This window comes from Erpetoichthys calabaricus, chromosome 6 (assembly GCF_900747795.2).
Source record: "Erpetoichthys calabaricus chromosome 6, fErpCal1.3, whole genome shotgun sequence".
NCBI classification, from domain to species: domain Eukaryota; kingdom Metazoa; phylum Chordata; class Cladistia; order Polypteriformes; family Polypteridae; genus Erpetoichthys; species Erpetoichthys calabaricus.
The window spans coordinates 70995420-71011498 of record NC_041399.2 but is presented as its reverse complement, the minus strand read 5'-3'; the positions used below and the strand labels follow the sequence as shown (position 1 = coordinate 71011498).

The following is a 16079-nucleotide window of genomic DNA, read 5'->3' as shown; positions in this document are numbered from 1 at the left end:
CTAAAACTGTTCCTACCATCAAAAATCAAAAAAAAAAAAAACTGCTGCAACAAATGTATTACTGAATATTTATGTATTGTGAATTAATTGGTAAGTTAGGCAGAGAATATGGCAATGTTTAATTGTGATGAAAACAGTCAATGACATTTTATTGGTTAGCAGAGTAGGCCAGACATTTAATTTTGTCAGATAAATGCACATTTCATTTTTAATAGGCACACAATAACCAAAGCATGAGAGCATAGGTTTAACTTTCTGATAATTATAGGTGTCACTGTGCTTCAAAAGTGTTTTAAAACAATATTTATTTTACAGCTTCTAATGTAAAAATAAATATTTAGCAATAATGTTATTTTTTCTTTCACATATTTTGTTGGCCTCAATAATGAAAATGATACACAGTTCAGAGACTTTTTTTTTAAATGAAACCCACAAAAACAATTTTGATGTTTATATTACAAATAACACATTATTTTTCAAAATAAAATTTCCTTTGTGTTCCATCTCATTCATGATCACATTTCTTCAGGTACTTCTTAGTTAGACATTCACCTATCCAAACAGCCTTCACGTTACAATTAAAAATGACAGATTGAAAAGAACACTGCATCAGCAAGACATTTGTCTTGGACTGTTAAGCACATTAGTTTCTTTGTCATTTAAAGTGAAATACCTCGTATGTAGCAATGTTATATAATGCACAGATACACAGCAATTAGTGTATTTAAAAACAAATTAGCTAAAAATGGTAGTAGACAGTATACAGTAACATTTTGTTAATGCAATATAATTAGTCATGCACATAAGTTTGTGGCACTCCAAATTTTTAAGGAAGAAGTCAAAATTCCTGATCACTTTTAGCGTTCACTTTTACTCTTTGGGAAGGGGGAGGTTCTGATAAGCTCTTCATCTCTGAAAATGAAGCAGTATAAATCATTTAAGATATCAGCACACAAGCCAATATGCATTTAATTAACAATGGTTTGTTTACTGGATGTTTGTAAGAAAGTATTCAGACACTAAGATTTATTTTCCACCAGACTAAGCACTGCATTCAAATACTGACTTTTATATTCAGAATACAGTATATAGTGTATAAAGTTGTACTCATATAGTGTTGGTTTACTGAACTTTGTTTATTTCCTACATGAATGCTTTTATTTTTTTGCATATTTGCAATGCAGGAATAATTCTATAGCATTGTGCTTTGTGATGGTACTAAGATTTAAGTTACATAAGGACTGATTACTTCTGTTCAGTTCAGTGGCTATTTAGTTTTGTAGTTATGCAATTTTCCAGTAAATGATTAATGTTGATATTTTTAATTTTAACTGCATTTAGCCATTCTCCAGTTTCATGAGAAATATTGCAAAGTGAAAACCTAAAGCCATATGGGAGTTACCTAGTTGTCATATATAAGACTATTACAATTCTGCAAGCTGCTTCATTTTTTTTTTTTTGCATGGAAAAGATAGCACTTTTATAATGAAAGTACCGACAGAAACAGACATAAGTAGAATACTAAAAATGCACTTGAACTGAACTGGAATGATAGTTTTAAAATATTCACTAAATAACTGTGTAAGAGCAAGTCAGATATGAGAAATGCTTATGTACTCAGTTTACACTTCACTATAGAAGATGGCAATGTAATATTCAAAAGAAATCAAATGTTTTTATTATGCTTCTACACAAGAGGATAATACAAAATAAATGCATATCTCAAAATATGAGAAATGGATAGGTCATTGTGGACATGGTATGAACTTTTAGCATTTTATGATTTTTTTAGACAATAAAAGCAGTAACATTATATTTTAATGAGTTGCACAGTGATTAATTTATTTTTTGTCACAGATGACATTATTATGCAATAGCTTTATTTTAAACAAATATTGTCAAAAATAAATGTAATTCCTAATGATTTTTTTTTCTTTGTACACAATGCTAGTTGCTTAAGAAAGGAAGAATAAAAATAAATTTTTGATTTTTAATGTCATTTATGTAGTGATGATAATCTGAATTTATTCTTGTGTATCAAACATAACTAAGATGAAGATAATATCACTACCCACAACTGAAGAAGAGTTATTGCCTCCTCTTGGGCTAATAGAGCATTTCTTTAGTTTAGCATTTAAAGGCCTGTGTTCTTCCTCTACGATTGTGGATGGAGTGCTAGTAGCAGAAGGACTCTGGTGGGTGTACAGTGAATCAGTTAAAATGTGTCCAAAAATTGTAATGTCAGGAAAAAGAAAATGTGTCTTTATTTGTTAGTAGTACTTTTTAAATTCTTCAATAGTGCTTCTGATTGACCAGGATCATTTCATTATAGAATGATCAAATGAAACCATCTTTATTGGTTTCTTCTACATTTTAATGCAAAGTATTTTTACATTTAAATTTTGGTGGATAAACTACTTTGCAAGAGTTGCATCTTTTAGCATACTGATCTTACTGCTTTAAATATTGTTGGTATATTAGAATAAATAAAATCTTTTGCAGTTGTTGATCACAAATTAAAATGGGAGGGATTCATTTTTTCTCTCCGGTCCATAAAGCATACTCACTCTGCTAAACTTGTCCATTCTTAAACTGGTGCGATTCCAACCTTCTTTGAGCATTATTGACTGTGGAGGCTTTTCGGCTCTGCACATATCTAATGATACATCTCCAGTCTTTGAATAGTTACGGAAATCTTCAACACTGTATAGAGCTGTTGACCTACAACGGAAACAAGAAGATAAAATACACTATTTTGTAAAAATTTAGACCAACGGGAGTTACAGTACAATAAAAAGTAAATATGTAAAAAATGTTAATGAAAATGGGCAAAACAACTCAAAATCACTAGTAAATGTCTCCAAAATTATATTTCATTGAGTTCAGAAAGCCCCAAAGCTGGGTGGCTGTACAGACATTTCTACCCTCATTGTATTTTTGCCCACTATGGTTCATTCATGGTTTACTCCCTGTTGAGTAGTAAGTCACTGCAGGGTATGAAAACAGCTAAAGACATAATGTATATTATTAAGAATGCATCTAATGTTGCAGAACTGATCACTAGAGAGTTTGGAGACATGATTGGAGCAAATAAAAATTAATAAGCCAGTTAACTGTGAATAATAACAAAAGTAACTAGTTAGAATGTAATAAAAAAAAAAGCTGGGAAAAAAGAAGTAGAAAACACGGACAGGAAAGCAAAAGATCCAAAACATGACAAAGAAGGAACAAGAACATGAATTAATAAGCATACATTTTAAGGAACACAATTAGACCAGCTTACTTATGTTTGACACAACATATGACATTATTCACCTGTGTAAACACTAGTAAAAAATACACATTTACAGAATATACACAATAAAAATATACAGAATGAGGCATTATCAAGAAGTGGAAATTACCTCCTCAAATAGACATCTGATATGCAGCCATCAAACGAGCCTCCTCCCAGATATACATTAGGCGGCGGTTCCTGTATATTGGGGGGTGAGCCTTGATACAGTCCCCCCATGTCATTTTCATCAATCAGCAATGTTGTCCTAAAAAGAAACAAACAACAATGTGAAACTTCAAGATTAATAAAATGTTTAACTTTTGATGAACAAACTTTTTCAAGAGGCTTATTACTGGTGATCAAATGTTTATTAGCAGTTAAATCTATTATTTAAAATACCCATGCTTATATAGTATAGTATGTGAACTGTTCTGACAAAATAATACTAAATATGGCAAGTAACTTCTTACCTGCACAAATCAGGTGTTGTTAGAGTACAGTATGTTTTTGACAATTCAGTTTCAGTTAAACATTACCAGGTTGCACAGATTAATTGTCTAATTAATTAATGTCTAATTAAACAAGTGCTCCAGGTCTGCTTATCTTTACTTTAGATCTGCAATGTACACTTACCCCTGTGAATTTCTCGTAGCCATTAAGTGATGCCAGCTACCATCTGCATACTTTTGATTTGATCTCAACATTTTATTATTAATTTTAAATGTTACATAACCATCTTCCAAAGACAGAGACAGGGTGTTAGCCTAAAAAACAACAGAAAATATTTGTCTGAGTAAATCATATTTTAATGTGACTTAGGTGTCAGCTCATAATTGAAATATTTGTTATATTTACTATACTACATATATAATTATAATAATATTTTTAATTTAACAGATGAAAGTTAAATTATGTGCCAGTATAACCGTCCCAGAGTATATTAACTTCATCTCCTAAATTGAAATTCTGTCATTTTCATCTGTTACTATTAAGGTTTACACCGGTAGGGTCTTAAAAAAGAAACATAACACCCTCAACTCCAGCCGGCGTCAGTTAAAAATCTAAAACTGAATTTAAAGTAAAATGCCTTTAAAGACTTAAGAACTGCAAAACAATAAAAAGGTGCTCTGCATATGACTATTAGTTGGGCTATTTTAAGGGTTAGTACATTATTTTTAAAGTTTTTAAATTGTCATGGCGGATGTTTATATACATTATAAAACACTTGCACAACAGGCATCGCAAGTAACCTGACCATGATAGATGACTTAAATAGACACCCCTTCATCTTTAGGAAAGGGGCGTATATTTTGATCAGTTAGCCTCCTCAGTTAAGTAAAGGATCCAGATTAACTAAACATTTTCTTACTGGTTTGTACCCATTTTATGGGAAGAGTGCACAATTATTGCATCAAAAATTTAAGAATCCTATTACAATAGTATTATAATTCTAAATGTGGCCCAGAATATCTTCATGCTATGCTGTACAAATTAGGTAAACTGGTGGCACATTGTGTAGGGCTGCTCCTCATGTATTCCGCATTCCAAGTTCAACTTGTATGCCTGAATACTTTCTATGTAGATTTTGCTTGTTCTTCATGTTTTCTTAAGTGTAGGGCTACCTCCAGACATTTTAATTTTCCTTCTCCAAAGTCATATAGGTAAAGTATATTAGAGACTATAAATTTGCTCTGAGTGTCTGGACCCAACCATTTACTGATGTCCTGCCCTGGGTTGTTTCCTTTCTTGCTCCCAAAGCTACTGGGACTGGGTCCAGCTTCCACCAGGATCCTGAACATTATTTATTGGGTTGCAGAATTCTACATTATTGGCACAGTGATTATATTGCTGGATGGTAAACCACAAAGTCATCATTTTACTTCTTATTGCCACCTTGAACAGGCCACATAAGGTGTTACAGCTTCTATTAGGAAAAAAGTAAATCATAGTGCTAATAAGATGCTTTGGCTATAGATATTACATAAAGTATACAGAACAATGCCAAATTTTCATTTCCAGTATTTATTTGAATTTTTATATTGCTGGGATTGGAAGTTCAGTGGAACTGTAATTTAAGCCAATTGTATTTATTTCCAGAGAAGCTATGCCACACTTGAATGAGATGATCTACAAATCATTATACTTTTCAGAACATAAAGTAAACTGTCAAACCACCAGCATTCATTACATTACTACAGAAACACAATAAACACAACTGATTTCTTACTGCTTGGTTGTTGTTGAGTAACAAGCCGTTCCCCTCAGTTGTTCTGAAACCCAGTGCTGCCATAAAGTTATCAGAAATAGAGAAGCCGTTTGGATCAGAATCCAGAAAGCCTTGACTTTTACAGCTTGCTGAGCGAGTGAGCTGCAATGGAAGTAACAGTCAGAAAAATTAATCAGACAGACTAGATTGTAAAGAAATTACAAAGAATGAACTCAAGATGTAGGCATTTGTTAATAAATCTTTTCCTTTTCAACATTCAAAGGTAGGTTTAAGGTTGGTTGGTTAAACTGAAATATTCTCTTTGATATAATTTGTATTTAAAATTACAATACAATACTCTATCTATATTAGTATGTGTATACACTATATATTCACTTATATTACATGTCAGTAAACAGGTTCATGATTATTTGATGTTTCTGGTATGACACATGGCTGCAATGACTGCTCAGATGCAAGGTTTGCTTCCAGGTTTGGATTTGCATATATTCCCTACACTTACTGGATTTCTTCTAGAGACTCTGTCCCCACACCCATGAAAAAAATTAGTAACAAGATTTAATAAAAAACACCCAGTAGATCCTGGCTGACATATCACAAAATTGCCCAAATAATTCACATACTGGATTAGATTCTATTGCAAACCTGTAATACATATTTTCCTGTATGTGTACTTTCTTTTATTTCAGAGTTAGGAATACATGTACAGTATTTTTTACTTTTTCATTTCCAGGGTAAAGTACACAATGGTAGACTAATTCCTGTTACTTTATCTTAAGTGTGTGTGCTTAAGATTGCTTTCATTATTACAAGATTGTAAAGGTTAAAACTTATTTTTGTATGAAAAAAATTGCGAAGAATTTCTTTAGATTGTTGCAAGTTTTCAGGATCTAGAATGAAATTTGGATTACATTTTCCATCTAGGTTTACAGTATATGCAAAGAGAACAAAGTAAACTATACTTTAAAATCTATATAATATAAGCAAACTTCGGCCTATCTGACATTACTCTCTGTTGGACAGGTGCAGTGTTTTCAGTGTTAATGTTTGTGATGCAGCAGCTACTGTTATGAAATTTGTAGTGCATGTAGTAATAATACACATTGCATTATTCTTTCCAACAGATGGTGCATCACAAACATTAGCACAATCATTAAGAATCCTATACCAAATGCTGTATTAATGAAGCAACAGACAAACTGACACTATAAATTAATAGTGGAAAATGTGAATTGAAAAAAATAGGAAATAAATTATTCAAGTCCATTAAACACTCTGAGAGCAGGAATAAATCATGTAAATAAATAACAGTAAATTCCATTAGCAGCTATAATGAGGGCACATTGATCTCCTAGGATCAGAGGTTGAGGCCCCATTGGTCATACTATCAGTTACTTCCTTCTCTGTGAGAGTCAATGGGCTCCAATGAGATTAGTACTTCTTTTATCAGACTTTTTCATTTATATTTTTTCTATTTCAATTTTCCTTTATTAGGTTATAGTGTCAGTTGTATGTGCTATATTTGGAATGAAAAATGCAATGTATGCAGTTTCCAAGAAATGCCTTGGAATGGGTATGGCGAGGGTGAGTTGAGCATGCAATGAGTTACATACAGTTTTTTGCATCTGAGACTAAAATTAATTTTGCAGGTTATGTCACAATTGAGAAATGCAACATGCACTATGAAGAGTTTTTGGAGTTTTTAAAGATTTTTTGGGTGTGGAAAACAAGAAATATTGCTTGTTTGTACTTCTATACTGTATATACCTGTGTTCGTTTCTGCAGTGGCATAATGCATATAATCTGTTGCACACCGGTAAAATCAATCCTGTTCATGCATCTCATTCACATTTCAGCTCAGGAGTGCAGTGTGTTTTTTAAAAATATGACATGCTGCATATTTTCCATACAAAGACACACTTAAATGTACCATAGTGAACACTACTGGGTTTTCTCCATGGAAAACTTTCATTATATGGGGAAACCCACTTAGCCATTACCTAGCAATATCATATTCTTGTTTTTTGATTCCGGCAGAAGAGACTGAAAAAAATCACTCTTTGAGTGCTTCGGAGCTTCATGTTTCTTTTCTGCCTACTGTGTATCTTTAGGATTGCAATCACTATGATTCCACTATACTTGGTCTTGGCATCTCAACAAAATATTTAAAAGTGACATAAAATGAGTCTGAATATGGTTTTCACTAGAGATCTTTGTTTAAATGATTGGTAGGTGCACATGGAATTAATGCATAGACTATACACCTTTCTTCTTGTGTCAGTGGTATGACTTTTGCTGGAAGCAAAATGCAACTTACTTCACAATTTGTTTGAGAAACAAAAAACTGAGTTTTACTGCAAATTCAATTTTGCATCAATCATTTGGCTCATCACTAGAGGAAAGCAACCCTGGACAGGCTGCCAGTCTGTTGCAGGGCTCATTCAGGCACACACCTACTGGAAACAATCTAGAGTTGCCAATTAACCTAACATGCACCTGGAGGAACGCCATACACACATGCAGGAAGGATGTACAAATTTGACCCTGTCAACAGCTAAGTGGAGGTTTTAAATCCAGGATACTGGATCTATGAAGCAACAGGACAAATTGGTTTTCCCCTTTAATATAATATAATATAATATAATATAATATAATATAATATAATATAATATAATATAATATAATATAATATAATATAATACAGAAAAATGTTACATTTGGAAAAAGGTAGGTATCACTTAAACTCATTTATACCTTGCCATTCAATGTAATCTATACAGGGAGAAAAGCTGCAGACAAACCTATGCAGACACAGGGAGATATCTTTGCAATCCAAAACTAATTTCCTGCAGTTATGAGGCAACAGCTCTAACTACTACACCATAATGCTTTTGTATAATATAATACACTGTAATATTAAATTAACCTTGCATGTTTTTCTCCCCACTATATAACAACTAGATCCCAAACTAGCAGATTGTTGGTGGTGTGGGCTAAGTGATGCTCATGGAGGAGGGAAAGTGAATATTTCAGCAACTACTGCATGATTAAAATGATTCAATGACATTGATTAACACGTGCATTAAAAAAAATCCCTAAGGTTGCATTTGTTTTAAGAAAAACTATTCTCAGCTTGCTTACAAAATACACACATAAAAACACTGCTTACCAACAGATCATCTGAGCATCCTTTGCTAACACCAACTGTTTCAACAAATTGTGCACTACGCTCAGGTGTTTTGACACCTTTAACACAGCCTCTGAGTGGTGGTGTGTCTATCTGATATCTAAAAGAAAAAAACATAAAGAAACACTTTCATATAACAAAATGTTATGCTTAATTTATAATCAAAATCAAGGATTTTATTGGTAGAGTATGGGGTGGTGGGTTATTTCAAGTACTCCGAAAAAGCTTCTCTGTATATTATATTTCCAAGAATAAGACAGCATATAACTTTATTACATTCCTTACTTTAAAATTAAATTAAAACTTTAAAAAATGATGGCTAGAATGTGTTTTGCCGTAATGCCAATTTAGCTAAAAACTACTCTTATTGTTGATATCCATATGCATTACCTTATTGGCAATTATGAGGCCAGTCTGCCTGATAAGATATACATTACTCTCATTAAAGTTTTGTAATTCAAACAAATAAAATTTGCAATTAAAAGAAGAGCTAATTTTGAACTCTTATCAGTATTATGATCAAGTACAATAAAAAAGTTCTTGTATTTTTCATCAACGTTAAACCATAAATAAAACATTTCCTAGGACCACATAATCTACAAATATGGTAAAATTCTTCTGCCACTTCAGAATGCCTAAGGAGTACCCAGCATGTATTTTACTCCTACAAGTAATCACTGGAACTTACTTGTTTCTAATGGAGTTAGGAATTCCACCAACGTAATACTCAGTAAATTCACCAGACATGGAAAAATTGGACCTATTTATTACCCCAGCTACATAAATCATGAACTCTTTTTGCCGCAGATAAATTCCCAAATTCTATAAAAATTAGAAAAACACATAATTAATGAACACTTTACTATTTAGCAAGTATAAAAAACATTTTTTATTATACATTGGATTATTACATTTTTCATTTTATAGTATAAATTAATCATAAAACAAGCAGTTAAGAGCCTAATGGCCAACCAACTTTCTCCAAAGCAGCAGTCCAGGGTGGCAGAGCTTGTCCTTGCAGTGATCAGCCCATTATTAATGCTTATTCAAACTTGTCAACAATTACTACAGTATGTATCATACACAGCACCAGCAGCCAATTTAAAAACAAACATTTCAGTTTGAAAAGCTGCTGTCTAAAATATTCAACTTTAAATGATATGTAGTATAGTGAAATAGCTATAAATTACATCTGGTTAAACTTTGCCTATTTTGAATACATTACAGCAGCACAGTTATATTCTAGATAGATAGATAGATAGATAGATAGATAGATAGATAGATAGATAGATAGATAGATAGATAGATAGATAGATAGATAGATAGATAGATAGATAGATAGATAGATAGATAGATAGATACTTTATTAATCCCAATGGGAAATTCACACTGACTAACTATTTGGTTATTTGACTTTGGGCCATTGACTTCTGTTCTATTCTCCACTGTTCATATTGCTAACAGTGCTCAGTAAACATGGTCATAAGAAAATTACATTACAAGTATATTTGCTACTTGACAGAGTGGAGAATTTCATTTTACTGTATGAGTTTGTCTCTAAACTGAGACATTAAGATTAGTTCAACTGATAACATCTAAAACAAAGGAAAATGATCCAGTTTTATATCACTGTCCTTGTCGTGATTTAGCTAGGCACATGAACAAATTTAAAACATACTAATTGTTTCAGTCTCAGTCTAAACCACAATTACATTTCCACAGTAACGATACAATGATTTAGTATACAATTTCAAATGTTTGAAAATTTGAAAATATATAGATGCAAAACCTTGGTTTGTATGTTTCTAAAAATCATTTGGGAAATTCCTAATGAACATCCATCCATCCATTATCCAACCCGCTATATCCTAACTACAAGGTCACAGGGGTCTGCTGGAGCCAATCCTAACAAACTCAGGGTGCAAGGCAGGAAACAAACCCTGGGCAGGGCACCACCACACAGGGCACACACACACACCAAGCACAATTTAAAATCACCAATGCACCTAACGTGCATGTCTTTGGACTGTGGGAGGAAACTCCACACAGACACGGGGAGAACATGCAAACTCTATGCAGGGAGGACTCGGGAAGTGAACCCAGGTCTCCTAACTGCGAGGCAGCAATGCTACCCACTGAGCCACTGTGCTGCTCCTAATGAACAGAGGCTAGCAAATATTATCCTATCACATATAAATGGTGATCAAGCTTATCCAAGTAACGATAGCCCATAAGCTTAATATGCTTCCTGGGTAAACTAATGGAAGCATTTATTAAGGAAAAGATTGAGTTATTGGGTAAAAGGTCTATTAGCAAATAGTAAAAGAGAAAAAGAAGCTTACTCTCTTTAATGGTACTGTCATAATACAGTATATCATTGCTTTTCTTTGTTAGATTGATAGGTTAAAATCAGAATATGGGTTATGGAGAAGGCAATGCGGTAGTGGCATACTCAGCAGACAGAAAAATTGCTAGGAGTGTTGAAAATGTAGACAGAGCTGCAGCCGAGCAGAAGTGAACCAGACATAAGTCAATGTTGCAAGAAGGAATACATTTGTTTTGTCAAGTTATAAAAATTCTAAGCCTGATATAATATATTGATAAATATAGAATTAAAACATAAAGAACTTAAAAAACACTTACCACACTACTTTTTCCATTAAATAAAACATTTGGGGAAGTGCCGGTGTCTAAATAATCCTTTGATTTGTAGGTCCATGCAAGTTTTCCTTTAATCATACTTACAAGTAAGTAATTTTCCTGGAATAAAAATTCATTATGGAGTTTAATTTTTGGGGATTAAATTAACATGTTGTTGTACCTTATTTCTTTTTAATACATGTTAATTATATAGGTATCCAGAAACAGTCATAACTTAAAACCAACTGAAACAGAATTATATACAGTATGTGTGGTGTATAAACTCTTTAAAAAAAGCATATATTACACTGAATATAAACTTTAGCTATTGTCATACCTCATTTCCCAAGAAGAAAAGCACCCCATTCTGTGAACTGGTTTGAATTGACTGTTCAAACCGGCCAATCTTTATAGTATTGTTCACTTGGGCATATCCTGTGCCTTCAAAGTAATATTGATCGGATCCTTTGTTGTATCTAAATAACAGAATAAAATATTGATTAGGTGGCAGTGTACTTCTCTATATATGTTTTATTAATGTTGCATAGGCTTGCAGTGAAGGTTGGTAACTTTACCATAAAGTATTGCTGCACTACTTAATATATTTAATATTTAGAAAACAAAAAGTCCTGTTGACATTATAGTTATATTCATGCAGACATGTATTTGGCACATGTACTTAATCAGATTACTTAGGCAGAGCACCTTATGCAAGCACGAGAAAACAGCGTGAGCTACTCATTTTGTAAGCTCTGTGTGTAAAATGTGTTCAATATGTATATGAAGGCAATACAACGAGAAAGTGGTGGGGGTGATTGGGGGTGGAAGAAGTCTTGAATGACAGGAGGCCAGCATAACATCTCTGGGATGGCATTTTCCTTCACCTGTCCTCTGAATTATTTTCAGGGTCTGTCTGAGGAGTGAGCCTTTTCAAAGTTTAAAGTCTGCTTGCAGTTCATTCTATAATGTACTGGACCTGAGAGGCAAGACGGGGCAAAAAGGTAGAAATCCCAGAAGAAAAATGGTGATGAAAGATGAGTGGGTAAACATCCCATCTTAACAACTTGATGGATGGGGAAAAGTTTGACAAGTCAGATCCAGAAGACAGAAAGAGTTTATAAATTGCCTGTTTATCTTACTTTAGTAGGAAGTGTTCTCCCTTCTTTGCAGTCCATCATGGACAGCAAAATCATCAATTTCAAATTACCTCTTTTAGAGTCAAAGTAACCCTTAAAAGTACATATTTGGAAAGAGTAAACCCATATCAACACCTAAAGTGTTAACACTTTTGATTTTGTGTGTGTTTAGATCATTTTAACACCTAGAAAACTGTAAGACTCTGAATTATGTTGTTATGGCGGAGTGGTGGCTCTGAGGCTAGAGATCTGCACTGGCAATCGGAAGGTTGCCGGTTCGAATCCCGTCAATGCCAATAGGGACTCTGCTCTGTTGGGCCCTTAAGCAAGGCCCTTAACCTGCAATTGCTGAGCGCTTTGAGTAGTGAGAAAAGCGCTATATAAATAAAAAATAAATAAATTACCTTTTACAAGGAGCTTCCAGGTTGACGTCAACAGCTTCTTTGAAGTGATACAAGCTTACTCTTTGTTCATTCAACATATCCAACTCAAGGCAGCCCCGGTAGAAATTTTTACTTATAGAAGCTGGGGGCTATAAAGACAAATACAAGTATTAGTAGGCAAAGTGATCAATAGATAGATAGATCGATTGAACTTTTTTTTTTATCGCCAAGGGAAATTTGGCTTGACATTTTTTTGCAAAACTACATAAACTGTGCATTAATATATTTCTAGATAAAACAGTATTTTATTATATAGTATATGTATTAAACTATACAAATTACTTGAAATGCATGAAAACGCAACCTCACAAAGGGTGCCATACCATAAAATCTGGTGGGTAACCGCCCACATAAAACACCACATCTTTAGGATCCAGATTTAACAGAGGAAATTGATAATTGCCATCTTGTTGAATTGTCAGTGGCAAATCCGGGTTAGTGGAAGTGAATGCTTTGGTGTAAATTAGCTGAGCATTCTGATAAATTCTGTAAACATAAACAACAATACACCATAAAACAAACATTACAACATAATAAAGAAATCATAGAATTCCTTATTACTAGAAGAGAAGACCAGAAAGCACTCCATTACCTCTCCAGGCTTATTTTGTCCTCTACAGATTCGTCTGAACGGGTTTTTGTCACACTGGAGTCAACTCTGATTTCATATTCTTTGCCACCCAGGTTGTAAACAGAGAATAGATTGTTATCCCTAAGAGCCATAGCTATGTAATCTTTAGTGGCCTGCAAAAAATAATAATAAAAAAAAACTTTTGTGTTTCCTCTTTTTAGATTTTAAATTAAAAAAGAAGTAATTAATTGTTAGGAACAGCTCACTTACAGTTAGTAAATTATGTAACAAACTAGTCTAGATCTTTATTATTGATGACTAACTGCAAATATCAAAAGAAAATACTAGCAACTAATATGTTAATCACATACACCAAAAGTAATTTTTATTTAACACATCTCTATATAGTGTAATACGAGTTTATTCATTTAGAAGTGCTCATGTAATGTCAAAGAAAATTGTAAACTCAATTAGATAACATGCAGGATTTATTTCTGATAATCTGGATCTACAAAATTAATGGCTAAGTTCAGTATTTTTAAAGTCGAAGTTATTTCTTTGAACTCATATATATATTAATTTGTCACATGAAATTGCATATTTTATAAATTAAAAAAAAAATACTCGCCCACTCTTATGGGTATTGGGGTCCCACTGTGATAAAAAGTCTTAAAATGTACTGAATATGTCCATTTTCAAACCGAAAATGTATTTGATCCGTGTATTGAGATTAAACACATCGCAAGAAAGCGTATCTATTGTATGTTGTTTTAAGAAGGAAAAAGAAAAAAGCTAAACATTGCTGTTTATTCAGCCATTTTAAAAGGAGATCAGCTGCACAGTTCACTTTGCTTCTTGTCTTCCTCCATAGCACCCTTCGGGGATATGAGTGGATTCACCTTGGAAAGCCATCACAAAGCATTCTTATTGGCAATATTGAAGGTTGATATCCAGATGTGAATTTATGTCTCTGTTCAGTAGACAACATGACAAAAAACTGAAAAAGGTCACACCTACAATTGCTTAGCTTTTTTTGCTAAACAGAAGCTTATTTTTTTTAATTCACAAAGATGTTCCCTGCTGCTGCTGAGTGGTTAAATGTATCTGTTATTATAGCTTTAGTGAGAGAAAATATTTTACTACACATCCATCCATCCTCCTAACTAGCTTATCCAAGGTAGTGTCAAAGGTCAATGGGAGCCAACCCCAGAGAGCATCAGGATCAATCCATGAACAGAACCACAGTTCATTTAGGGTAAAACACACACAAACACACTGGCATGCAGGCCAATTTAGCAATGTCTATTCACCTAAGATTAATCTGGTTGAAGTTTAGTAAGTTCAGTACAGATGTTTAAGCAGAGGCAGTGTTGTAGCACTGAGCTGTCTTTCCTCTCTCTGTGCCAGAGTTTGCATGGAGTCTGAATGTCCTCCCTGTGTATTCCAGTCTATGGCACACTGTGCTCTTTTCACTTTTTGGGCATTTTTTTTTCATCGTGCGTGCACAATGCCACGGTAAAGTGTGACATGCAGGTAGCTTGGTGCTTTCAAAAATCTAAGGCTTTTATTAGATCTACAGTGCAGTGTAATCAGTTCACTTCAGATTAATTATTTTTGTACAAAGTACAATGAGATTCATATGTACTTTTCCCATTACGCTGCCACTTAGCTTGAATCTTGCTCCATAGGCTTTGTGAAATAACAATTACTTTGTCAAAGATTGAATATGCAGATTTATAAGAAGAGCAACACAAATCATACGTGCCACACTAATCCACTTACATTCTTGTTTCCCAAGTATAAAACAAACATGTTTCCACTGTCTGATGTCTGGCGTCTTCGCCGGTCTCCTCTAGGAAGAGGCCTCTGGAGAAACACGGAGAGGGCAGTGTATGCCTTCAAGTCTTCAAGATTATTTGGTGGGTGCACCTCCACCCGAGCGTTGCCATTAAACATCATGGGCACTACAATCTGGGAAATGCAAATAACAGAAAGTCAACATGACTGGCTTATATTTCATGGCATTACTGTTTTATTCTACCCCACTACATTGTGTTAATGTACAGTATAGTAAGAAAAAAAAAAGACACCTTATTTGCTGCATCTCGGGCCTGCCTGATGAGCTCTTTGATGCGCTCCACATTATCAGAGATGTTGCTGCTTGGAGACAATTCCCTGCTTCTCTCCTCAACCTGGGTGATCTTTTCCAGGAGTGATGGAATTGTACTGGATATGTTTTGAACTGTTGGAAAAAATGGCAGTGAATTTTGGGAAACTAAGTGAATTGCACAAACATATTTACTACAAATAAAAGGACTATGATCATGTATCCTTTGGAGGTATAACCTGATATTAGGTATTGGGTGATATAAATTACTGAAGCCAATGTGTTGTGATTACCACCAATGGCCCCACCTCTCTCTCTGACATATAAAAGACTAAAAGTCTCTGTGTGCCACCTTTTTCACACTTTCCCCATTAAGCAAATGCCATAAATAACAGAGGAGGCCTACCTAACTCACTTTCAGACTAGGAAAAATCCCAGACACTAAAAGTCAAGTCAATCTGCACACATACTTCTTTTTTCATTCATTTCAT

General features: G+C 33.8%; 1 protein-coding gene across 3 annotated transcripts in view; it reads right to left on the bottom strand.

Annotated features, from left to right (window-relative positions):
* The window catches only part of LOC114653392 (laminin subunit alpha-3-like), a 403128-nt gene that overhangs the window by 23449 nt on the left and 363600 nt on the right, over window positions 1-16079 (bottom strand). For 2 of the 3 annotated variants that reach the window (XM_051928866.1, XM_028803680.2), the window contains exons 58-70: window positions 15572-15723; window positions 15264-15452; window positions 13503-13654; window positions 13234-13396; window positions 12872-12999; window positions 11669-11807; window positions 11335-11451; window positions 9380-9513; window positions 8674-8791; window positions 5505-5645; window positions 3911-4041; window positions 3405-3542; window positions 2568-2721 (exon numbers count right to left, since the gene is read on the bottom strand). In XM_051928866.1, coding sequence (XP_051784826.1) covers window positions 2568-2721; window positions 3405-3542; window positions 3911-4041; window positions 5505-5645; window positions 8674-8791; window positions 9380-9513; window positions 11335-11451; window positions 11669-11807; window positions 12872-12999; window positions 13234-13396; window positions 13503-13654; window positions 15264-15452; window positions 15572-15723 — 1856 coding nt within the window. Of the gene's footprint in view, window positions 1-102; window positions 913-2567; window positions 2722-3404; window positions 3543-3910; window positions 4042-5504; window positions 5646-8673; window positions 8792-9379; window positions 9514-11334; window positions 11452-11668; window positions 11808-12871; window positions 13000-13233; window positions 13397-13502; window positions 13655-15263; window positions 15453-15571; window positions 15724-16079 lie in introns of those variants that run through there. The other variant, XM_051928867.1, reaches the window with a different exon arrangement.